The sequence below is a fragment of the Corylus avellana genome, chromosome 6 (genome assembly GCF_965113065.1).
Source record: "Corylus avellana chromosome 6, dhCorAvel1.hap1.2, whole genome shotgun sequence".
Classification (NCBI taxonomy): domain Eukaryota; kingdom Viridiplantae; phylum Streptophyta; class Magnoliopsida; order Fagales; family Betulaceae; genus Corylus; species Corylus avellana.
Genome location: NC_142495.1, coordinates 27,719,026 through 27,743,915, shown reverse-complemented (window position 1 = coordinate 27,743,915; position 24,890 = coordinate 27,719,026). Strand labels below are relative to the sequence as shown.

Below are 24,890 nucleotides of genomic sequence, written 5' to 3'. Positions count from 1 at the left end.
ATTTTATTATTTTTTAATAAGTGGGACACGTGGCATGTTTGTGGTCGTTGGATCTCTTTAAAGAGATTCTGACCATGAACTGATCCCCTCCAATCCAAAATGAATTAGAGAAGATCCGATTCCAAAAGTTATCACTTGTATAGTTGTACAGATAAATAGTAATTGCTGATGTGATAATTATATTGAATTGTTAAAATTGATAATTAGTAAGTTTTATTTTTTTTACGAGTATTGGTAAGAATTTCAAATAAATGATTGAGATTCAAGGAATTTTACTAGAGACAATACTTTAATATATATATATTGAGATGCAGCTTCTTTTATTACAATTCCTTATAAATTGACATGGTTACAATCACGTTTAATTGGAAAAATATTTAGGGTACATGGTCCATTGCTTTGGGCCTTTTGGCATTGATATTGGAAACTCTACCCAATTTCGACCATTTTCTTTCATACTCGATAAGCGGTTGGTGACAAATTATAATTGATAAAATAATTAAGAATATATTATTAACAACTCGGCCTTAAAATATTGGAGACCCCAAAAGTTAAATCTCAAATTGGATATGATAATTTTACATGGGTGTAAAATTTTTACATTTGTTTCTTACTTGGTGAGACTAAATTTGGTAAGTGAATATAAAAAAACACTAATCGTAACTTAATTACTCTTTATTAATTTAGAATAAATGGTAACTTACCACACACAGAAAACTCTATCCAATTGGTTTCTTGCTCATAAAATTCACTATTGTGTAACAATCATGTAAATGTTGCAAACTGCAAAGGCTTCTTTTCTCATGTTTATCATATTTCAGACGCAACAAGAAAACGATTCAAAGACGGATTTTCTGAAACCATTAACAGAACTGTACAGTAATCTACAATGGTAATGCATACTCTGAGCACAAGATACAACGTTCATCCAGTAAACCATCCATTTATTCTTCTTCTTCTTCATAGATTGCATAAATATGAATAAAGCTTGCGTCAAATCTTTTTTTATTCTCCCTTCATATATGTAAGTGAGAAGCAGGTGTGCCGGGATAAGAAGCAGCTTTTTCAATGCGAGTTCCATTGCCTGAATTTGGAGAGTCCCCATTGTCTTCTGAGTCCTGAAGCTGCTCCAACATTCTTACCACCTCGTTCATGTTTGGTCTCAACTTGGGTTCTACTGCTAAGCATCGACTTGCAAGGTAGGCTGCTTTCAGGGCTGCACTCAATGAGTACTGGCCTTCGATTCGAGAATCAAAAACTTTGAGAACTTTTCGTTTGCTGGTAAGGTAAGGCTTAAGCCAACTAACTAAATTGTGTTCTCTTGGTGGCCTGTTGTTGTCCATGGCTCGTTTGCCGGATAACATCTCTAGGAGAACAACCCCAAAACTGTAGACATCACTTCTGGCCGTTAAATGACCTTCACAATAATAGAATGAACTAAGTATCAGTTACAAAGCTTGTGAGAAACTTGGGACTTGATAGCCCAAATTGCACTTGAGATCCCCATATGCTTAAGTTCCTTAAAAAGCCAGAAATTTGATGAAAAAGTAATTGTTATTCTGTTCATTCTCTTGTTTCAAGAAACAAGTGGTGAAACAAGACAATTCAGGTTTTTTAACTTGGGAGAAATGAGCAAAGCTTAAAATTTTAAGGTACCTGTAGCCATATACTCAGGAGCAGCATACCCATAGGTACCCATGACCCTTGTAGAGACATGGCTTCTGTCACCTGTAGGCCCATCCTTGGCCAACCCAAAATCTGAGAGCTTTACATTATAGTTCTGCAATTTAATATGAGAAGTGGGTGAGAGAGCATGTTCAACTAAACAGCCTTAAACTCCTCCAGAATCCCTAAAATTAGAACAACTGAAACATGTTTAACATACGCTATCTAGCAGGATATTCGACGTTTTGATGTCCCGATATATCACTTTTACTTCGTCACTGTGAAGAAATGCTATACCCTTAGCAGCACCAAGTGCAATCTTCATGCGGTGGTTCCAAGAAAGCGGTTGAACATAAGAAGCCCCTGTTCCAAGATGATCAAGATTCTTGATTACACAATGCCAACAGAGATGTTTAAGGTCTTAAACAATGGGACAGTGAAGTATATTAAAAGCTGATAAGTAAATACTGCAGAAGGAGATCAAGAACTCACTCCTAAACAGATGATTGTCCAAGCTGCCCTTAGGCATAAATTCATACACTAGAAGTCGTTGGTCATCCTCTAAGCAGTAACCAATCAATTTCACCAGATTAGGATGATCCAGCCCCCCCAGGTAGTTGATTTCTGCCTACAGTTCAAGAGGATCCACAAAATTAATTAATCATAACTCCTGAAGATTGAACTTATTGGTAATGTTGAAAAGAAGGTTATCCAATCCCTTAAAAAGATCATAAACTATTACATGCAACTCAAAAGGACAACTTTAAGGTTCAACAAAAAGGCTCAGAATCTCAGAGAGATATCAAGAAATGCAAAGGAGCCAAAGAAGGGTAGAAATAGAACTCACCAACCATTCCTTGTGACCCTGGAAACCTTCTTGATTAAGCCTCTTTGCGGCGATAACCATGCCGGTTCCAGGCTTGGCAGGCGCAAATGAATGCTCATCGACCCACCCTTTAAAGACACAACCGAAACCGCCTTCACCCACCACACTATCAGGACGGAAGTTCCTGGTGGCTGTTTTGAGTTCATTATAGGAGAAGATTTTCAAATTGGAGGACTGCAAGATCTCACCCTCTGTCCGAGGCGTTGAAGGCACTGAGACAGGTGAGAACTTACTGCTTAAACAGCTCAAATCAATCCCTTCCTTTCTACCATATGTTGAATTCGCACCTACACCCATCAATCCCATATAATTAGTAAATTCATCTATAATTCGAACACAAAAATTAGCACACTTCTTACAAACTTAATCACAAATTATAAATGGTAACAGAGGTAGGGGGAAAAAGAGCATTTCTGTCTTCAAATTAACTCAGTTCAGAGCAGGGAGCAATGTTGATTGCCAATAGAACCCCGAAAATCGTATAGTAGTCTACTAAATAGCATTACTCATAAATCTAAATCTATATGGAAATGTTATCAGTAATAAGTATAGACTTCTACAGCTGATTTAGTTTTCTCAAACTTCCATCCAACGAAAGTATATAGATTCAAAAAGCAAAATTTTTTTGTTATCTTAAACTTGTTTGGCAACCCAAAGGAAAAAAAAAAACTGCAAAGCAAAATCAATGGGGTTTTGTAAAATCCTCAAATGAAAAGAAAACTGTTTTAATTTGAGAGAGAGAGAACTCTGATCAAGCACACACCGCCAACCATTCATTTGGTTTCCAGGAAATTGAAACCTCGTCTAAATCAAGCCAACTATGTAGAGACCCAGATGCAGGACCCAAAATAGCACCCAAAAAGAAATCGAAAGAAAGAAAGAAAGCAGGCTAGAGATTCTCTGTTCTATTGCATGTTTCACCAATCGCAAAGCATACAATTCCATCACAACAAATTCAAAAAAAAAAAAAAAAAACCAACAATTTCTTGGCCAAGAACAGCTACAAGACGCATCAGGAAAAGGTGAAAGAATATAAGATAAGTGGAATACTGAAACTGCAATCATACCATTGTGAGGAGGGCTCTCGGCTTTGATTCTAACACTGAAGCACGAACCCATGAATTCAAAAGCTTGAAATCCTATCTCTCTCCTCTCCACTGGAAAGACACTGCAGCAACTGCTTAAGAGTTGGAAAATAGAGAAACCCAAGTGTAAACAACTTGGAAGGAGCAGAAGTCAATCCAGCGAGCCAGCCAAGCCCGGTAGGAAAGGCTTAGAAAAAGGAAAAATCCCCGTAATAATGGCGGGTGTTTCAGGTGTGAAAACAAAAGTGAAGTTCAGCTAGTTCTCACTTGCATTAAATAATTTTAATCGCCAGTCGAGAAATGATTTGAAAGAATAACAAGAAATATTACGGCGAAGTATATATATGTAGAAGCGACAAGGATCGATTGCCTTACAAGTCATCAAATCTTCTTCTTCTTCTTTTCTTTTTTATATTACCAAAATAAGAAATCATAAACAACACGATCATATCTGGAAAGTCAAACCAGCTAATCCTGTGAAAGAAACAAAACAGGTATTCTAGTGTGAAAGCAAGGACTTTTTCCTTGACGCTCAGCAAATTAGCTGTCACTTGCTGACTACCACCGCCAGATTGAATGCTTTCTCTGGAAAGCCCACGAAAGGTAGTGCCGTGGGGACTTATGTACGTGTACGTGTGTTCGTGTTCTTGGAAAGTTGTTTTTTCCCGGACTCTGCTCCGATTGCCCGGATCTTTTTGTCATATCTTCCAGACGGATAAACGTTAAGGAGTTGACCTATAGCCTACTGTTTGGTTACTTTCTCTGCAAGTGTGAGAAAGAATGCACGTGACTGTCGTCTGAAATTAACTTTGCATAAGCTTTTTTATCAGTAATCAGCCGTGTTGATGATGGCTGATTAATCATAGGTGGTAACATATTAATTTCCAAGGAAATTTGAAGAACAAAATATGAATAAACATCGTCAAATGGGGGACCATAGAGGCTGTAATTGCCGGAGTTAATTAATTTAAACAAACGAAATTCTTGAAGAAGTCAATAGTAATGTAGATGGGAATGCTGGAGTTATATGTCGGAAAAATACAAGAAATCCTCGTCACCTTCTAACTTCCTCTAACCAAACTTAGGTTGACTTTAGTAATAAAACAGAAAAATGTCTTGGTGTTCGTGATTATAAGATTCTTTCACAAAAAGTCCATCTTGTTTGGTACTCTCTGACTTTTGTGCAGCTGTGCTCCTGCAACATCCATGATTTCACGCACGGCCCCCATAATTTTTTCTTGTTCGGCAAAGGCGATTTTCAATTTATTAAATTAACATATGTTTTTAGAACAGAAGATTCTGAATCATATGTTCTAAAAATAAATGTCGATTCTTTCGACCCAAAAAAAAAAAAAACTGTCTCAATACAAATCATCGTCTATAATTAATAGAAATAGCATGCAAAGATTCTTAATAAGACAATGATCAAACTCATAATAGTCTTTTTCCTTGACTATAGAATCCACGCAAAGCTCCTGCTGGCCTCCTGCTTTGTTATTTATATAATTTAGTGTCTTCCGGTGAAGCGGTTTACCGTTCACCAAATTCATCGATCGTCACATGCCATCACAGATTCTCAACTTCATGACTCACCATGACAGTCAATATATGAGATAATGCCATTCCCCAAATTTCCAAGTTATTTGGTATTTTTCAAACGTTGACGACTACCCCGTGCGGCAAGTTATCCTGTAAATGTAGTTGGGCAATCATTATTTACCTCCCGGAAAATACGTTAATTACGCAAGGCATGACGCAAGGCATGAACTACTCAGAAGCAAGTCCGACCAACAGTAGGATTGAGATGGCCAACAATTCTTAATATGTGGCCTTAACTAAAGAATCATTTCACACTAGCAATTATTAATGTATTCGATCAACATTGATATTTGGGTGTAAAGTCATGCTTAAGTACTTTTTCCCGTGTGAACCCGATACGAATTTAATATAAAATTAACTGATTAAGTAAGAGAGGTTTGATTCAAGTTAAGATTGACCAAAATAATCTTATACCTAATGACCGTCACTTTATGCTTCAACACGTCTCGAGCTTGACATACGATATTTAGGATTGATAATTTTTTATACGGCCCGTAGACCTAACATGAAATTAGCGAGTTTAAATGAGTCAGGTTAGTGTTGACCTCTTTACTCACGTTTTGACACAACACGTAAACACAAATTGTCACTCCTATAAGCCAAGATCAACAAGCTAAGGGCGGACTGTAATGGGTGATCACAATTAATCCTTCCTTGCATATATGTCAAAAAAGAGAGGCTTTAATTCAGAAGTAATACAAACCCAACTTTCCCAGATCAAGTGATAACTCAGACACATATGTCAAACAAAAATGAAGACAATTTTAAGGTTGGTAGAATACAACAGAAGCAGTGAAATTTTGCCAACCATATAGCCTGCTTGCAATGACCCATGATCCATGGGTCTACAGTAAAGGGCAGGTAGAAGTTGATAATTAAGCACTTGTGTTCTCTTAGTCCATATTGGTTGGCATCACAATTAAAGACCAGATTTTACAAAACGGGCAATACTTTGAACAACTCACGACGACTTGACGTAATCCACAGCAAATAAAGGTACCGCTTAATTACCTAACTAATAACATCTTTGCGAAGAAGTCGTTTATAATATGTGGAGCCAGTTCTAGAAGGATGACAAAATTGATCATTCCTTACGTCCACACCCTAAAAACAGTCATTCTTGTGCTCTAAGCTACCCTTTCAGGGAAGGAAAATGCTAAATGTTAAATGTTAAATTCAACGCAACATTTGCTTTTGGTACAAGTTGAATCGGCTAGCACACGGACACCATAAGCTGGTCCAGCCATGAGGATTGAGGAAGCAGTCCCATTCCCATTCTCACGCACGCGCGATATCGCACGTACACTCTCAAGTACTTCAATGACCAATACTGATACTGTCAATCATGTAAGACCGTAACAAAATTCTTGATTAATTCCAAAAATTCAAAATTATTGCATTTTTCAAAGGATTTGGTTTACATGTTGTTATTAAAATAAAACAGTATGTATGTTGTAGTTTATTCAACGGTCAATATTAAATCTTATAGTTTACTTACTTTTAAGCATCCAACACTTGCATGAGGTCCAAATTATCTTCAAAGGCTCCGTAAAATCTTTTTTGAAAAATGCTTATAATTCTTCCAATCCTAAAATTCAATCACAACCCACCATCAATAACCGAGCCCAACTATAAGAGCATCTCTAGCAATACTTGTTAAAATAATTAGTGAAAAAGTGTAATTTTTATTTGGAAAATGCTAGATGTTCTTCTAGTGTCATTCTGGTGTTCTCCCAATTGTGATGTGACTTTTAAAATTATCGTTGAATTTGAGATTATCATTATTGACTTTTAATTTATTGATAATTTTAAAAGTTACATCACAGTTAGGAAGACACCAGAAGAAAACCTATCATTTTCCTTTTTATTTTACTACTTTTTTTATACACACTCCAACATACTCTCTATTATACTTTCTATTTTATTTAAATATTATTTTTTTTCAAAATGAGAGAAAGAGGGAGAAAAAAAAAATTGAAGTCTTAAGATGTGCTGCAATAAATTTTCATATTCTATAGTAAATTTTTCAAAACTTTATATTTTGAAACATATGATGAAAGGATAAAATGGCTCATAATAGTTATATTTAGCTACTATGAGCCATATGAAGAGTCGGAGATGCTCTAATAATGGGTCACAATATTTCATTGCACACTTATGCAAAAAGATGGTTTATGTTTTGTGGGTGATTTCGGGGGTTGGGCGCACGCCCTTCTGGATGAGCCTCCATTTGAAATTCTCGATATCTGGTTCGAATTTGGGAGCAGGAAGTAAAGGGGGCCTTGTAAAGCTTCCATGGTGGAAGTGAGAGTAAACAGACAAGACCAGACGTCATTAATTTCGGGAAGACTCTTTAGCACTGAATTTTTGGGTCATATAAATACGTTGTTCAACTATAGTGGATTCTTGCAACTTTCAAAGATATGCCAGAATTACAACAAAAAAAAATGCCAGGCCAGCCTTCAAACCCTCAGCCTCTTCACGTGAGGCCATTTGCAACGTTTAACAGGTGACAAAGTTACAAGCTTTATCTTCACACCCTTCTCTATCTTCGAATAGACTTCTTGTTGTAGAGACTGCTTACCGATGTTGGAACAACAGCAGAGAACAAGGATTACTGTTTGACGATGGAGTTAGATGGAAGGAGTGGTGGCGTTCACCCGGGCAGGGGATAGGGGCGGCTAATGTGTCTAGAATGGGAGAATAAGGATTTTGTCCATGAATTGATAAAATATAGTTATAAATATGGTGTTTCTCAAACCACAACGAAGACAATTTTTACTTTGGTCGGAGAAAATTAAAATAATCTATCATTTAAACCCATTTTACACGAATTAATGTGGCATGCGTTACAAAAAAAAAAAATGTAGCATGTGTGAGAGTAACATTACTCTTAAAATAGTTAACAGTTCACACAGGTTCCAATAATGCAACTTTACCAACCATACCCTGCTTGCAATGACCGCAACCCGTGGGGTTTAAATTTAAGGCCACCTAGAAGTTAATAGGCACTTGACTCTCAAAAGTCCATACCGGTGGTGTCGCAATAACGACCAGATATTATAATAACTCTAAACAACTAATAATGACATTACATAATCCACAGCAAGGAGGAAACTCTACTTTACCTAATTAACCTTGTCTGTAAAGAAGTTATTCATAATATGTGGAGCCATTTGTACACGGATGGCAAAATTTATCTTTCCTTCTGGCCCAGCTTTGAAGAAGTTGGGCGGCCTTACCTTCACTCCAAAAGATATATATGAAGTTTATAACTGTAGTCCTTATGCTCTATGGGAAGGGGGGCAAATATCAATCATTTCCACAGAGATTCAGACACAAGCATGCACCCCAAAACACACAAAAGCATGTAGGGAATGAAGTTACTGGATGTAATAAAAAAGATTTGTTAGAGGCATAAAGAAGTTAATACTTGGTCATCTTTATTCATACACAAAAGCCAGTCTGAGATGCTTATTTGAACACAAAACGGAACTTACTATCTCAAAAAAGTTATTCTTAATTTGTATTGCACGGATTCAATAGGTCCCCATATGAGAGCTTGAGAGTCTCACCTACTCATACCCGGTGCAAGCTTAGGCACTTTTCTTAATCTCAGCAGACTTGATAATGTCGATGAACTCCAGCTGAAGAGTGTGTGAAGTGGTCAGCCGAAAATAAGGGCACGAGAAAAGACAGTTCTAAAAGAATAAATAAGCAGCAACGTTAATACCTTTAGAGAAGCTCCCCCAACCAAAAAGCCATCAACATCTGGCTGAGCTGCCAATTCTTTGCAGTTTGCACCATTCACAGAACCTGCAACAGGTATGCAATTAAGGTAATGAAACAGCAAAGCAAACTGGAAAGAGTAAATATTAAACAACTTTTGACATTATTCCATTTTTACTCTGCAATCACCATTCATCCCATGAAAGAGGAACCCAAACAAGTGCAAACACACTGCATTTTCCAGCCAAGAATGAGTAGAACATTCAAAAACCTAACTTTATGGCATTGTTGGCAAAGGTGCAGACTCACACGACAACTTCCTAGAGTCGGTCTCACCTAAACCCAAAGGCACCAGAATGACTTATTCAACATGCTAGGAGGCAACCATATAATCCACTACTCGTAGCCACCCTCTTATCCAGCGATTGTCAGACTAAATTGTTGGCATTGTTCTATTGCGAGGTATGAGAACAAAGGGCATCTATTGCTTCATTTGGCAAAACTTCAAAATTGGGATAATGCCTGGATGGCAGAAGGACAAAGACAAGAGTAGGATGAGGGACAGAAGAAATTAAGAGACCTCCATAAATAATCCGGGTTGTTGCAGCAACTTCAGGACTGGTGTTTGCATGAAGCCATTTCCTCAATTCAAAATGTACCTGTCATATAGTTAAAAACCTTGCGTCAAAAAACTAAATAATTTAGAAAACAAGGCAACTTGATGCAACAAGACCTGTACTACAGCTTTACTAAAAATTAGCACAGCAATATGACAAGGAATTATTATAGACATGGAAGACCCCATAAGAGTTGTATACATTTGAGGGTTATAAGGGACTGAACATTTGAGGGCATTATGCTAGCATATAACTGGGTAACAATTATGGTGTTCCAGATTAACATTGTATTCGATTGTCAAAATTTACAAAAGCAAACTCCATATACATGTTTCAGATGCAAGCTCCTCTCTCTCTAAAATAAGTCTGACTACAAGTTATTCTCACAATGAAACCATATTCTAGCATTAAAACAATTTTTACTTTACAGAAAGGTGCAAGCACCTCTCTCACTCTCACTCTCTCTAACACACAAAAATTTGATTCATCATTCTAACCATAAAACCATAATCTAGCTTTGCAAAAATCTTAGTTTAGGAAAGAGGAAAAGAAAGACATTTTAAAAAAACTAACTAGCTAATTGAATTTCTAATACTCCTTACTACTTTATACGATATCATCAAATTATTAAAATGTCACTCAAAACTTCTAGTTATCCCTACATTTAGTAAGGCAAAAGCATTTATTGGTCAAGACAGGCTTAAACTTCAATAGGAACATTTAGGGGTTATTGGCAGAAGCTTAAAAAATAATAATAACAATATCGATAATACTAATAACAATAATCATGATGATGATGATGTTGATAATCATGATAATTCTAAACCCAACCAAACTGAAATACTCCTCTTTCTCCAACTCCTCTACCAGTATATTATTACATTCAAATTTGCTACACAATTACAAGCCAGCAAACCAAAAGACTCGGTCTCTATAGGATTCATCCCTACTACTTTATTATGCCTTTGACAAATCCGCCTACAAGACAAAAAATAAAAAATTATAAAAAAAAAAATAATAATAATAATGATAATAATTATAAAAAAAAAAAAAAAAAAAAAAAAAAAAAAAAGAACTGAGAAAAACAGGGTATAGCTGGATCTATTCACTTAAAAGAAATTGCACATATTGAATAGATGGAAAATTTTCCAAACGCAGATCAGTATTTTGTTGGTTTTTGCTGTAGAATCCTTTTTTTTTTTTTTTGCAGTAACTGCTATACAGTCCACAGTGAAAAAGGAAACGAAGTCACATTTATTATGTTTCAGACACAGGCAAATTTTGAAAACAAGCAGTACCTTTTTCTAATATATTCTACTGTCAAAAACTTGAACTTCACTATTAGCATACTATAGAAACACCTCTGAGTTAAATGTGAGGCTAAGAGACAAGAAACGAGTTTAGTGAAAACAAAAGACAAATGCCTTACTTCCTGAGCCTGAGCTGGAGAAGCAACCTTCCCAGTACCAATGGCCCACACAGGCTCATAGGCCAAAACAACATGGGCCCAGTTCGAAACTCGTTCTGCAAAAAAAATCACACCAGAGGCAATCATCACAAAAAATCAATGCAATCCTTTAAGCATGATTAACATTGTTAGCACTTAGCAAATAAACTTTGGACACCAGAGCTTTCAATGAACATAGAAAGTTCTGAACTAGCAATCAAGCGCAAGGTTAAAGTAAACAGTAGCACGTCCATCATCATACATTACAAGTGTTCTGTTGAAGGTCCATACAAAAGATACATGATAAAACATGGAACCAGGCTAAGGAAAATTCACTGGTTAATAGATTTGAAAACTCCCTTAATTCTTTTTCTTGTCCAATATTCTCTCCTGAAACAGCAGGTTCTCCTTAAAGTTCCCAGAAAAAAAGATTGTGCACTCATTACTGTATCTATTATTTCGAATCCAAGGATCTTTAAAAAGAAAGTAAGGTGCGATTATTCATCAAAGAGACAACAATGAAAAAACTAATAAAACATGGTTACTAAATATATGTACTTGTGACGAATTTTGCTTCAGATATAAACCACTGAAGGAGAGAGTAGAGAAAGAAAATATTGAACCCAAAAGAATACCTGAAGTATGAAATATAAAATTACACAAAACAATAGTAAACTTGTTCTGACAACAATAAGACTAAAGCAATCAAGATATGCGAAGAGTGCCTCCAAAAGGCCACATTCTCTTAATTCCAGAATATCCACTGCATTTTATAACTGATATTCCAAAGACCAGTTATGTTAGAAACTTGAGGGGGAAGTCAAACAAAAAAAGAAGAAGTCCAACCAACTTAGAATATTAAATAAAAAGCCTCTTATGTCAAGGGTAAGACACATAAGTAGCAGTGAACTATTTACCAGCAATTGCTTTAGTTTGTGCAGCAACAACATCCACAGTTGATCCAGATTCTCGCTGCTCAAGAGTCTCTCCAACACAAGCAATCACCTTCAAACCTTTTTCAAGTGCATATGCAACCTTATCTCCAACAAACTGAAATAAAAAGCATAGAGAAAGGAAATTATTACTCAAAATAGGCACCTTAATTGATTTAAAAAATGATGAGCACTCATGAAACAGTAGTCAAATGATAAATCAAGCGCCATGAGCAAAACTTAAGAAGTTAGGTGTCTTTGAAAACTAGCTTACTTCATTTGACTCGTTTAAGATAAGCCTTCTCTCAGAATGACCAAGAATAACCCATGGAATGCCCAAATTGACAAGCATCTCTGCACTGCACAGAGATAATAAATCAACTTTAAATATCTTCCAACAAAGAAATACGCAAGACTTTGTCTCAATAATGAAAAAACCATAACCAAAGATGAACCATCAAAGAAACTATGGAATCACAAGAACCAGCAACTGAGCCACAAGCTAAATTGAAGAGGATACTGAGAATCACTCCACTGCTCAAATTACACAATACCATTTACATAAATTTAAGTAACAACCCAGGGCAAAAAGTCTAGATTCCTTCCAGAAATATATTTCATTAAACATTTGATCAAAAACCTAAAATAGATACATGTTTCATTAAAGAATCCAACACCACAAATTGCATAACAAGGTAAAGACGCTTAAAAAATACAATTCAAGGACAGCAACGAGAAGTAAATAAGTATTTCTAGATCAAAACATACCTAACCTCCCCAGTATACGAGCCTCCTTTTTTGACCCAACAATTTTGTGCCGCAACATGGAAATCATGCCTCAACAAACTCTTTACCAATGGAAGAAAAACAAATGGAGGACTTACCACAACCTCTGCAAGAAGAACAAGTTTTTGATGCAATAAAAGAAACGCGGTTAGTTTCCTTGTAAAATTGGAAGTAATAATGAGGAAATTATTTGCCCATGCAATCAAAAAAAACACTCATTAAAAAAATATTATACGAAAATGTGAATTAAAATAGCTGAATTGATTTCTAGAAAACAAAAGGTGGCATGGCAGCAACTTTGAGATAAAACTAACGTGGATGTGTGAACTCTTGAAATCTTACAAGGTTAGCTTTTCCATGGAACAACAGTGAGATTTACTCGAAGATAAATACAATAATAATAACAAAACAAAGTGTGCAAAAATTATTCTAAATCCTGCATATAGCCGCTAAAACCTCGAACATATGCAAGAAGAACAACATAATGCATATCAAGTATATAACAAAAACAATTCTGAGAGTGAACTGAAACTTGTAATACAGCCTCTTTCTCTTTTAAATACCATTCCCGGGTTAACGCAACATATATCAATATCCAACTTTCGTTTCACTTACCCACAACATCTTGTGAAGGCACTTGGGCTTCGTTAAGCGTGGACACTATCTTCTTCACCTCCTCAGTGGTTCCATTCTGCATTCACATTCAATTCAATCCAGAAAATCAGGTATTCGTACAATCAAAAACTCTGAGTCAGTGTGTGCGTGATTTCTAACAGGGAATTAGACAAATATGCAATACAACACCGAATTTTGTGCGATCGATAAAAAACAATAACAAAATTACTAGACCAACGGAATCGATCACTACTAGCGAAGAGAAAAATAAGATCGAGCAGCGGATCCAAAACAATCGACCTGTTTGGTTGCCGAGAAAGTGAATAAATCGCAACTTGTTTTTCTAGTGAACTAAGCGGCAAAATGAGCCTTCAACTTCACTTTCTCGGCAACCAAACAGAGCAGATAATCAAAATTGAAGATGAGACTCACGCATTTCCAGTTTCCGCCGACGAAGAACTTCCTGGCCATCTTTTACAACGATCGCAATTCGCAGAGAGTGAGCTTCTGGTTTTGGTGAGCGAGGATACTTATGTGTATTTTTATGGTTGCTATTGGGAACAAAATATATGTGGATCTCAGAACAAGTGAAACTACCGTTACATCCTCATACGTGGAATATGCTCCGAGCACCTGGCATCTATTGGCTACCGTGGAACATCATGCAGATGGGTAGTTTGGTCAATAGGAGTGAATTTCCCTTTTTTTTGTTAGGTAATGAAATTAATTAATTGGTTGTTGTCTTTGGGCTCACGGGTTTTTGTGGTTCCAAGCCACAGGTTTTTGCGTCACAAAAGCGGGTGGTGATTATCGGATTGGTGTAATTGTAAAGGCTAACCCACCTAATCTTACCCTCTTTATGGGCCACTCATGCGGTCATGTCTATTTCTAAACGACATCGTGCGCAACAAGACCCAGTAAGAAAACACCGGGCTCGCTGGTAACTCCTTGGACAATTTTTGGCCTTTTAGTAAATAAAAAATAAAAAGTAAAAAGTAAAAATAATTAAAAACTTAAAACACAAAATACTTACAAATTATTTTTATATTTATGTTACAATTAAGAAGTTTTAACAAACAAGCCCACCATATTGTGTAGATTACATTCTCTTACAATTAATAAAAAACTAGAAATAAACCAAATAAATTATCTAGTCCAATACTTTTTTTGGCCCACCAACCAAGAAAAAGATAGCTAAAAATGGAATTTTTGTAGCTGACAAAAAAAAAAAAAAGGTTGTTGTTGGGCATACCTACAGGCTACACCGGCGATAAGAAGTCTTGATTGACACTTCGAGAAAGATTATATTGAAATCAATTGATCTAGAGTCATTATATTGCAATGAAATTGTGTTTGTAGGAAATCAATTAGGAGGATATTCATGATAACAAATGATTTTTACAATGTATCTTACGTAATTACAAAAGGGTTGTAATGTCTCCCCTGCTGTCCCAATTGGATGTTATATTAGGAAGATACCTCATCACGTGCCATGCACGTGCAATTGTTTTACCTATATGTTAAATGTATCCAAAATCATTGAGTTAAGGAAATCATTGTATGTTGGGGCTTGGTCATTTTTCTTTTGTGTAACTACGACAATTGAAAATCAAACCGAGGGGGACAGGGAGGGGGAGGATCCCTCCTACTACATATAGGAAATGTGGGAACCGAATGGGGGGGGGGGGGGGGGGGGGAGAGAGAGATAAGAATGCAACTAGTGTGAGTCTAGTTGTGACCTCATTTGTTGCATTGTAAGCGCTAAAGTAAAAATTTCTATTTACTTTTTGAGTTTCCTATGATGAAGATATTAAGATGGTAGCAAGAATTTATAAGATGGTGGGGGAGATATAAAAATCTCGAGTAATGAGAGGTTGTTGTAAAGTTAGGGTTACGATTAAGGAGTTACCTTTCAAAATGAAAACAATTAAATTGAAGGGAGGCTGCTAACCTATCTGCAAAGAAGACCGTGAGAGCTTCATCCAAATTTAAATCACAAGAAAGACTGATGAGAGATACAATTTTGATTATTATGTACTCAAAATTTCAACAAATGAGGAGCCACCGATAACAATGTCATCATTTATCTTAAAGTAATTCTTTGCATTTTCTGATGGTGATGGAAAGCTTTGATGAGGATTGTATACGAAAAACTGCATGAGATCACAAGTAAATTCCAACTTGGGAGATTAATGAGATTTATCCAATATGCCATGTTAGAAAATTTAAGGGAAAAGGAGTATAATGGCAAGAAACAGTCCCTCCAAAACCACTTGAGCAAAGATACAATTGAAAAAGAAAAAAATACTAGATAGTATAATTTTATCAAATATTCATTCAACAAGGCCGACATGACACTCTTAATTAACTATTTAATTAATCATTGTTAAATAAATAAAAAAATTTAATGATTATTTTGGAATGTCATGTCAATATTGTCAAACAATTATAGAATAAAAATATAATATCTAGCGTTACTTGTCAAAAAATAAAAAAATGTAAAAAGGAGTTTTTGCTGTATTCATTTTTCATATTTTTTTAAGAATTAAAAAAACTACAAAAATTATGTATGAATAATTTTGAAAACAGAAATACATAAAAGCTAATTTCATAATCCAAAAACGAGTGTTCTCTCATTGGTTTATGAGTGCGAATTGGGCATTGAAAATAAATACGGGTAAAGTGAATTGGCTTGGATTAAGGAAAAAAACAAAAGGTTGGATTTTGAGTTGTTGGACCCAAACACAAATCCAGGAAACTAATTAAACAGAGTTGGGTTGGGAATTGTGGGCTTCCTAACATGACTTTCAAACTCATTTTGAAGATTTTTTTTTTTTTTTTTTTAAAAAAAAGGAGGAGGAAAAATTAAATTTCCCTCCTATACGAGGGACATGATTTCCCGCCACCAGAGAGAGTAGGGCAGACGGTTTTCAGTCACAAATATCTCAAATTCACCATATCCATCTCTGCTGCCACCTCTTTCCACAAGTCCTGATTCATAATTTCAAAATCCTTCGACGCATTTCTCTCCCCTGCTCTTTTTCCTCTAATTTCATCACATCATTACCCGTTCGGACGTTGTATAAGCATAAACCCTAGATCCATTTGATTCCACAGAGATGGCCGGCCAATCCGACCCCAACCTATCACTCTTCTCTGCTGAAGAGGTCTCTCTCTCTCTCTCTCTCTCTCTGGGTTTGAGATTTAGCATGATTGTTTTGGATTGATTGGAAAATCTTGTTTGTTGTTCAGGTCGAGTTCATTGCAGAGGACGAGATGGTCGAGATAGTCCCCAATCTCAGAATGGATGCTCTCAATTTCATCTGTGTATCTTTCTTTTCCGCCTTTACCCTCCCTTTGTCTATCTCTATCCCAAACGCAATCTCATACATGATCTATCTTTCTTTCTTTTCCTTTATTTTTTTTAATGTATTGACAGGGGGATTTTGGACCATTTTTTCCACAAATGGCAACTCAGGTGCCGCTGTGGCTAGCTGTGGCTTTGAAGAAGAGAGGGAAGTGCACCATTCGACCTCCACTGTGGATGTCAGTTGGTAAGCTTTTACTATATTTGTTGTGCGTGCCTATTTGTTTGTTTCCCACACATACACCAACTGTAATATACACACGCACCAGAAACTAATCACTTTGTATATACCCTTTCGAATCAAGACGTCTACTATATGCATTCTTCGAGGTCAGCATAATCCTCTGGGAGAGGATAGAATCAACATAATGCTCAACGTAATAGGAGGTGTATGTCTTGTCGGGTGGTATTGGAGATCAGCTGAATAACATCCCAAAGAATTGCTTACCAAAAAACAAAAGGAAAGAAATAACTTCTTGACATGGTCGTTCTTTCGTCAGCACTATGGCCTTGGTTAGCTTGAACTGGCTGCGCGAATTACCCATTCCCTAAAATATGTTGAAACAGGTTTTGGTCAGGGGTTCAAGCCAGGGTGCGTCATGCGTGGATCTTACCAATAAAAAAATTGTTGAAATTGGGTGATTTTATATTCTTGTAATACTAAAGTAAAAATATGAAAAAGGTTTCTCATCATTTCCTTTTCTGTGGACTAGAAAAGTTGACGCAGGTTTTGGAAGCAGAACGGGATTCTCAACGAGTGTTTGAGCAACTACCGTTTCATTATGTGGAAATCTCAAGACTTCTTTTTGATCAGTAAGTGTTGAGAAGTTGCTACAACATTATATCTTTCCACTTGACAATGCTAATATCAACTATAACTTTGTGGACTACAGTGCACGTGATGACATTCCGGATGTGTATATGGTGAGTTTAAGATTCTCTTAACCTTATCAAAAAAAGAAAAACAATGAAGAAGATTATTTTAACTTGCATAAATATGCATTGAGCTTTTGCCAAGACTTTGATAATAGATCTCTTATATAGGTGAGGTCTCTTATTGAGGATATCAGGGATGTGAGGTTTCATAAAGTGGAGACTAATTTAGAGACACTTAATGAGCGTGCACTCGCTTTGAAGGTATGCTTTTTATGTCCCTTTGTGAATCTGTTGATGCTGCATACGATAAAGTGGTATTAGTAGCCTTGTAATTTTAAGAGACATCAAAAAATGGGTTAATTTTTTTTTGGAACATGTTCCTTTTTACAAAGTGGAATTTGGACGTTGTAGAGGATAGTGTACCTTGGTAATGTGTAAATGTAAAGCACTCCAATTTGCTTTGTATTTTTGACTTTTCAAGTTCATAAACTATTAAAGTGACGATTTCAACCATCTAACATCTGAATATTTCCTGTTATATGGAATGCACAATGAAAATGCATGTGAGATTGAGACATATATTAGAGTTTATGGGATTTGGCAGTGTTCAAATTGAGTGCACGTTGGGAGGGGGAGGGCGAGGAGAAGGGGGAAGAAATTCACTATTTCAGAACTAGGGTTAAAGTTCTCACTTTTAACTTTCTCAATACAGAACTGGATGTTGATTACATAACATAAACAATGCTCATAGAAAGATATATTGATGGGGGTAATTCCACCTTTTTAACTTCAAATTATTTGGTTAATTGCATAGTTTCCACATAAAAGCTAATATGAGCAATCAATCCAAAGTTCAGACTCTTGCTAAAACAGCCCTCTCTTTTATAACTATGACGAAACCAAATGATATTCCTAAATTATTATAAATAAACAACATTAACTTGAAAGCAAGGCATCTGTCATGACAATGTGTCGTATGCGTAAGAAGAATACTTGAAGGATACTAGATGATGAGACCTCTTTGTTAGGGCTCGTAAAATGGTTTTGCTCTCTGACATCTGTACATAACTTATAGCATGGATTGGGGTAATGTTTTTGTTTTCTTATGTGTGATTTTATTTACTTTTAATGCATTGTATATGTGAATGTATAGTACTTTGTGTTGAATCCAGGTGAGAATATATCTCTGATGAAAACAATTTTTTCTTTGATTTTTATGGTCCTAATTTTTTAAATTTTGAATTGCAGATTAACAATCTATCTGCAATGGAAGTAAATATAGTTCGCCCATTTATTGGGAGAGCTCTACAGGCATTTTATAAGCATGATAGTCCAGAGCTAATACCAGATCAAGAGAGAATTTCTGATAGACGGCCACAAGTAGCTAATAATGCAGCAAGAGTATGTTCTAGTATTATTTGTCTTTTATTCCTTTTTTTTCTTTTGTTTCTCTTATTGCTTATGATAACAACAAAGGTTTTCTGCAAAGCTCATAACCTTACCTTTTGGTTGATGTAATTAAAGCATGTCTAATGGTTGGCAAAGTGGTTTTGCTGGCCTATTACAAAAAGATATTATCGTCAATGGATAAAGAGTTTAAATTATTTAACTAATCCTTTTGTTTTCCAGCGGCATCTGCGGCGATAATGTCATCTTCTCTTTTCACCTTCCATCTCAATCAGAAACAACAATTTCAACCAGCTAACTTGGAGGTATATCTGTGCTCTATGGATAAAATTTCCAACAGAATCTTTGACTGTGCTCTGCTCTTTGTTATTATGAAATGGCAATAGCTTTCAAGTTAAACACTTTATTTGGTTGTTTGCTTTTTTTCTTAATTAGTTATGAAAATTCTGATACGAATCGTCTTGGTCCTGCTATATTTTTTTCTAATCAAATTAGCTGGTCATAACCATTGATTTTAAACACAATATGGTGGACCAAACTACATATGCACACCCTCAGATTAGCAAGTCAACATGAGTATGTTTATATATTTAATGTCAATGAAGGGAATGCTAGATTAAGAAATGATTGCATTTGTGGGAAGTTATATATGTCAACAACTGATGACAAGATGATGGTCGTCTTAGATGCTTGGAAAGGTCGAATGAAGACCAATGCACAAAGTAAAAAAGTGGTTTAATTTAATTTGACGGCTTTACAAGGGAAAATTAGCAGGTTGGTTGAGGGAGCAACCAGATTTGATTGCTAAGGATTTTTGGGATATGGCTTTAGATAGAGTTCAAGGGTTCAAGGGTTCTGTTGATTGTCCTGGGATCTAGATGTCTAGTGTTCAGATGGCTGGGTGCGTTTGTTGTCTGGGATCGATGTAGTTGGGAGTTTTTGTGTCTTTTTCCTAGTATATCTTAAGTGGCTCGTTGTGGTCATCAATTAGTTTGATTTGTTGTTTACTTTAGGGTTCTCAAACTATCATTTGTCATATAATCAATTTTTTGGGGTTTGAGCAGTTGTTACATTTAAATCCTTCATCTCTTTAAGCAAAAGAAGAAAACGTTGGATCTCATTTTGGTTGCTTGAAACATTATTCTTTGAGAGAAATATGTTTTTTTTAAGATATTCTTTTAAAGCTTAATTTTGAGATGGATTTCTAAGATTCTTATGATAAGAAAGGCTCAAAACAAAAGGAGTTATTGAACGTGTTGGGGAACTTTGTTCTCAATTCTCATATTGATCCATATCTGAAACTCACGCTAGTTGCTCTCTTATAATCGAGACATCCTAATTGTCTTTTATAGTACAGGTTTTTATATGAAAGATTATAGTAACACTATTATTATTATTATTATTATTTTATTTTATTTGTTTTCATTCATTCATTCCGTAGAAGATATTGAATTTTTTTCTTATGTAAAAAAGTTCAACTTTTTCCCCTTACCTTTTATTTGGTTATTGATATGGTGAAGTTTCTCAATATTATCTTTACAATTTTTTAATTGCTTCCTTGGTCGAGATTTTATTTTTATTTGATGTAACGGTATATATGGTACCACATAGTGAATTTGTTGTTATTTCATTTAAAAATTATGTGACTTTATATATTCTTTTAAATAAAACAAAATAAAATTTTGGCAATGAAATGAAGAGGGTCTCTCCCTTTTTTTCTTGTGGTCATCATTGGTTTCATTATTTTGCATGTCTGACTTATATGGGGATAATTGATATGTAGACGTGTACCTTAGCCTCATGTACACCTTATCTTATCTGTTTGAGTAGACGTCGACATTAGAATAAGGGAATTTAGATGTTGAAAACGCATTTAAGTACCTTTCATAATTCAGTTTAAACAAACCGGAGCCTCAGAAAATTGGTGGTCCAAAAGCCATTTCTCTCTTCTTCTCATGTTATATATATATATTTATTTCATCAATATATGCCAGATGTCTATACTGTGCACTGGAAATAATACTAAAATCTTAGAATCATCAAGGAGTTAGGTAGAGGGTACCAGAACGTGTATCATGTTCCCCCTCTACAACCCCCACTCTAAATTATGGGTAGGTAAAGTTGTGTTGCACATGGGGGTGGGTCTTCTAGGCTTTGTATTCGTTGTAACTTCGATATAGAACCCATAAATAAAGTATTTAGATTCTTTCCGGTTGATTTCAATAGGAGAGGAGCCTGTCTTTTTAAGTGAATGGTAGAATTGTCAAATGACAATATTACCCTCCACATAAAAAGCACTAGCTCGATAGGATCCGTTTCTATAAATAAAGGAGAAAGAATGGCTAATAACAATAGCTCATGATCAGGATTTAATTACTTTTATTCGAACAATACTGAGGACAAATCAAATTTTGAGAAGAAGTAAAAAAGAGAGAGTAACACCTACTTCACGATCAAAGTGGGCCACATAACAAACGAGTCTTTGGGCAATGGCCATGATAAATTAGTGACACGTTGAAGGACTCGCCCAACCCATGAGTCCTCGAACTCTGTTGGGATAGGACTCAAAGTTGCTCTAACGTGTGAGCAAAAGAGCAAACTTGGCGATGACAACTTGGGCCGTTTTTGCATGGTTGAGTTTGATAATGAGGCGGGTGGAGCCATCACTCGACTTCGTGAGTGGACTTGCACGAGTCACCCTTCTGACAACTCCCTTGTATGCAGAGCAGATAGCTATGGTTGTTGCGATGGAACTTGGAAGTGCACATCCATCTCAGAGAGATAGGATGGCCATAGAGAAAGAGGGACGAGAAAAATGTGGAGGGCCCTTTTTGTCAATGTCTCTATTTTCGTCGGAAACTAGGACCAATAAATTCAAAACAAATGAAATAATTATATCCATTCTAGGCTCTAATCTACATACCAAACGTGTCTTTATATCCAATCAAATCTGCATCTCGTTGGCTCTATGGACAGCGAGCGGGAAGTATATGGTAGATTGAACATTGCCACATTAGCCCCAAATTACCAATCTGCCGATTTTGGATTTTATTTGATTAAGCTTCTGTTCACATTGGAGGACCCTGTTTTCATATAGTAATTTATGAGTTGGCAGCACAGGACGTATCCAGCGTACACGTTAGTTTTAACACTTACGACAAAAACTCTTTAAGTCATTGACGAGTTTTCATGACAACTAAAGTCTCTTTTGAAGTCAACTTGGGTGTTAGGCAGCTAATAATGTGGATTATCGTTTAATCTACAATTTTAGGATGTATTATTTGCATAGGAATTTTTTATATCTGACAGTTGTTAGCTGTGTTATGATTCTTTTACACTTCTTTTTGGCAATTATTAGATTCCCTGTTTAAGGTTTACTTTTCTTGCATGTATTTTATCATCTAGACTGTGTTGTTGCTTCTAATAACATTCATAATATAAATGATGTGAATCTATGTATTATTGTATCACATACGGCATCGGGGATGTCGGTGGTTTATTGTCTTAACTTGACAAATAAATTTTCTTAACGGGATCCTGGTTGGGGATTGAATGTGTTTATGAAGGGGTCCATTTCAAGGGCCAAGTGGTAGAGCATAGGGCCAAGCGCTTAAGTCCAAGAGGTTTTATGTTTTAGCAATGTGTTTATTACTTAGTGATCGTTAGGGTTTAACCTGACTTGGCAAACAATTAAATGCAAGAACCACGATTGATACAGACAGGAGGTATCAAGGCTTTCAATTTTTTCTGCTTGGGGTCGCCATAGTGGTCCTATAGAGGGACACCCAAGGGATAAAGCTGCACTAACCGGAAGTCTCCAAGGAAGGCACTTATTATGTGGTGGCATTAACTTTAAGTTAGGCATAAAGATGAGCTTTCGGCGTAAGAAAATTTTGTTCAACTTATTAAACTATTGCCTAACTCCAAACCTTTAGTAAGCCTTGTGAATGACGTAAATTTCCACAAAATGGGGTTGAAGGAATATTTTTCAACCTAATTTATAAATTTGTCACATGTCCTTTAATATGTGAGTATCAAACCCAATTGGCAAATTTTTTTTCTTACAGTTTCTCCAATCCAAGTTGAGCCCCTTGAAGCGGCCTGAGCTTTCTTACGATCGGAGATTTCTTCTCTTACTCTTGTCACTTTTTTTTTTTTTTTTTTTTTGAACAGGGCTTCTTTGCCTGAACAAGAGTCCACAAGAAAACTCCTCTCACACATTCCTTACAATTTTGAGGATATTTAACCCATTGAACCTGCTTAGTATCTTCATCATGTGGAGCTCAATCTCTAGCTGTCCTGCACCCATCTTGTAAGAGAATCAAGTACAATGTGCCCCCCAAGGAATTTTTTTTTATCAGGTGTCCACAAATAGTAACCAAAAGTCATTGGAAGAGGCACTATTGCCTTGTGTCGCCATGCAAAGTGCAAACCAAAGCGAATGTGGGCCTGAATGTGAATCTCCTTTTATCAGAACAATAGAGGATTCTTCCTCCAGTTCTAGCTTTGCCGACCATCCACTATTTTTAAACCACGAGAGCTGGGCTGGTCGCTCTCTTGGTCCATCTCCTGGCGCCATGATTGATTGCTGGAGTGCCAATTGTCTTTGTCCCTCCGTTTAAAGTAAAGAAAGATACTGCTGCAGAGCGCGTGGTCCCCTCAATGGGACCGGGCGTGGCGCGTCCGCGCTAGTAATAATTATTTTTCTTTTGGTTTCTTTCTGAGTTCTCTCTCCCTCCTCGTTACGAAACACCAGCTCTGCCTGTCTTCCTTGCCGGTCATCACTCAAACCATGGGCCCACTACCATGAAAACGAAGCATCATCCGAAGTGTCCCGAATATTCTACCGTTTAACCATCCAATTATTCTGTTTTTTTGGTAAATGGATGAAAATGTTTACGTTATTCTCGTATTAAAAAGAAAAAAAAAAGAAGAAATAAAATGAGGTGGGTGCACCACAGAAGCGGCCAGGGGTGGTCGCTGCCACCCTTAATGAACCGCGGGGTGGCTGGTAATTGAACCGCGTGGCCACCCCTAACGAACTAGTAGTTCTATGCAAATAAACTTTTTCAAGAATAGTATGTTATCAAACAAAAGAATAGTTATATTTAAGATTAGGTAGTCTATTCTAAGGGTCTATTTTGCAAACCAAACGTAACCGTAGTTTTTGTCTTTTATTTTATCTTATGAAAATAAAAACGGTTTCAAACAATTTAATCACAAAGCACTCGAAAGACACAAAAATAATTTTCTCCTTTATGTCATATTAATTTTTTTTTTCAAATTAAAAACCAAAAACATTTACCAAAACATATTAACAAACATAGTTAATTATATATTTTGAGACAGAAGGAGCATTAACAAGAGCTTTCAAACAATGATTTCGATTTTTTTTTGGCCAAACTATGAATTTAATCCACAAATTATGTGTTCGTTTTTAATTTTGTTAATCATCTATTGTTTCATTTTAGTCTTTATAATGGTAATATGATTCATTAAGTTAGATTTTGAAATTACACAATCAAATATCTTTTAGTTATTATTTTTTTAAAAGAATATATTAAATTCAAATATCTTCATATAGGAATAAAGCAAGATAAGACTAATATTAAGATATTTTTAAAAACCTAAAAAAAAAAAAAAAAAAAAAAAAACTATAATTAATTTGACCATTTCTGTTTCGTGTTGGCGGGTTTCTGTGTAGGTAAAAAAATAGTTTGAAGTTTGAACGGAAGAGGAGGGTGATCCAAGTCGTTGGTCAAGAGTCTGGTAATTGATGCATATGACGTAAGCGGTTCTATCCGTGTGGCTCACGTCATCCTCCATTCAGTTCAGGCAATTTGACCGTTAAATTTTCACTTCTTTCCTATTTCTTTCGA

The 24,890-nt window shown here is 35.9% G+C and overlaps 3 protein-coding genes across 5 annotated transcripts; 1 reads left to right on the top strand and 2 right to left on the bottom strand.

Annotated features, from left to right (window-relative positions):
* Positions 1-774: 774 nt before the first annotated feature.
* LOC132186363 (receptor-like cytoplasmic kinase 176) lies at positions 775-3,928 on the bottom strand. Its single transcript, XM_059600296.2, has 6 exons — positions 3,619-3,928; positions 2,513-2,838; positions 2,158-2,293; positions 1,886-2,028; positions 1,657-1,780; positions 775-1,417 (listed from the first exon to the last, which is right to left on the bottom strand). Exons 1-6 carry the CDS (start codon positions 3,668-3,670, stop codon positions 1,017-1,019), a joined length of 1,182 nt encoding a protein of 393 aa, XP_059456279.2. The 5' UTR covers positions 3,671-3,928; the 3' UTR covers positions 775-1,016.
* Positions 3,929-8,657: 4,729 nt separating this feature from the next.
* TPI (triosephosphate isomerase) lies at positions 8,658-13,915 on the bottom strand. Its single transcript, XM_059602065.2, has 9 exons — positions 13,794-13,915; positions 13,362-13,437; positions 12,729-12,852; positions 12,235-12,319; positions 11,946-12,078; positions 11,011-11,105; positions 9,545-9,623; positions 8,969-9,051; positions 8,658-8,882 (listed from the first exon to the last, which is right to left on the bottom strand). Exons 1-9 carry the CDS (start codon positions 13,830-13,832, stop codon positions 8,832-8,834), a joined length of 765 nt encoding a protein of 254 aa, XP_059458048.2. The 5' UTR covers positions 13,833-13,915; the 3' UTR covers positions 8,658-8,831.
* Positions 13,916-16,252: 2,337 nt separating this feature from the next.
* Positions 16,253-23,245, top strand: PSF2. Of its 3 annotated transcripts, XR_009440870.2 has the most exons (9): positions 16,253-16,528; positions 16,614-16,688; positions 16,801-16,915; positions 17,442-17,541; positions 17,622-17,652; positions 17,773-17,865; positions 18,853-19,005; positions 19,234-19,316; positions 23,185-23,245. XR_009440870.2 is itself a non-coding variant. In XM_059602689.2 (8 exons), the coding sequence occupies exons 1-8, from the start codon at positions 16,481-16,483 to the stop codon at positions 19,249-19,251; spliced, it is 594 nt and encodes a 197-aa protein (XP_059458672.2). In that variant the 5' UTR covers positions 16,253-16,480; the 3' UTR covers positions 19,252-19,463. The 3 variants fall into 3 exon arrangements, 2 of the variants coding, with proteins under 2 accessions (XP_059458672.2, XP_059458671.2); XM_059602689.2 differs by lacking the exon at positions 23,185-23,245 and having other exon boundaries at positions 16,840-16,915; positions 19,234-19,463; XM_059602688.2 differs by lacking the exon at positions 23,185-23,245 and having other exon boundaries at positions 19,234-19,463.
* The last annotated feature ends 1,645 nt before the right edge of the window (positions 23,246-24,890 follow it).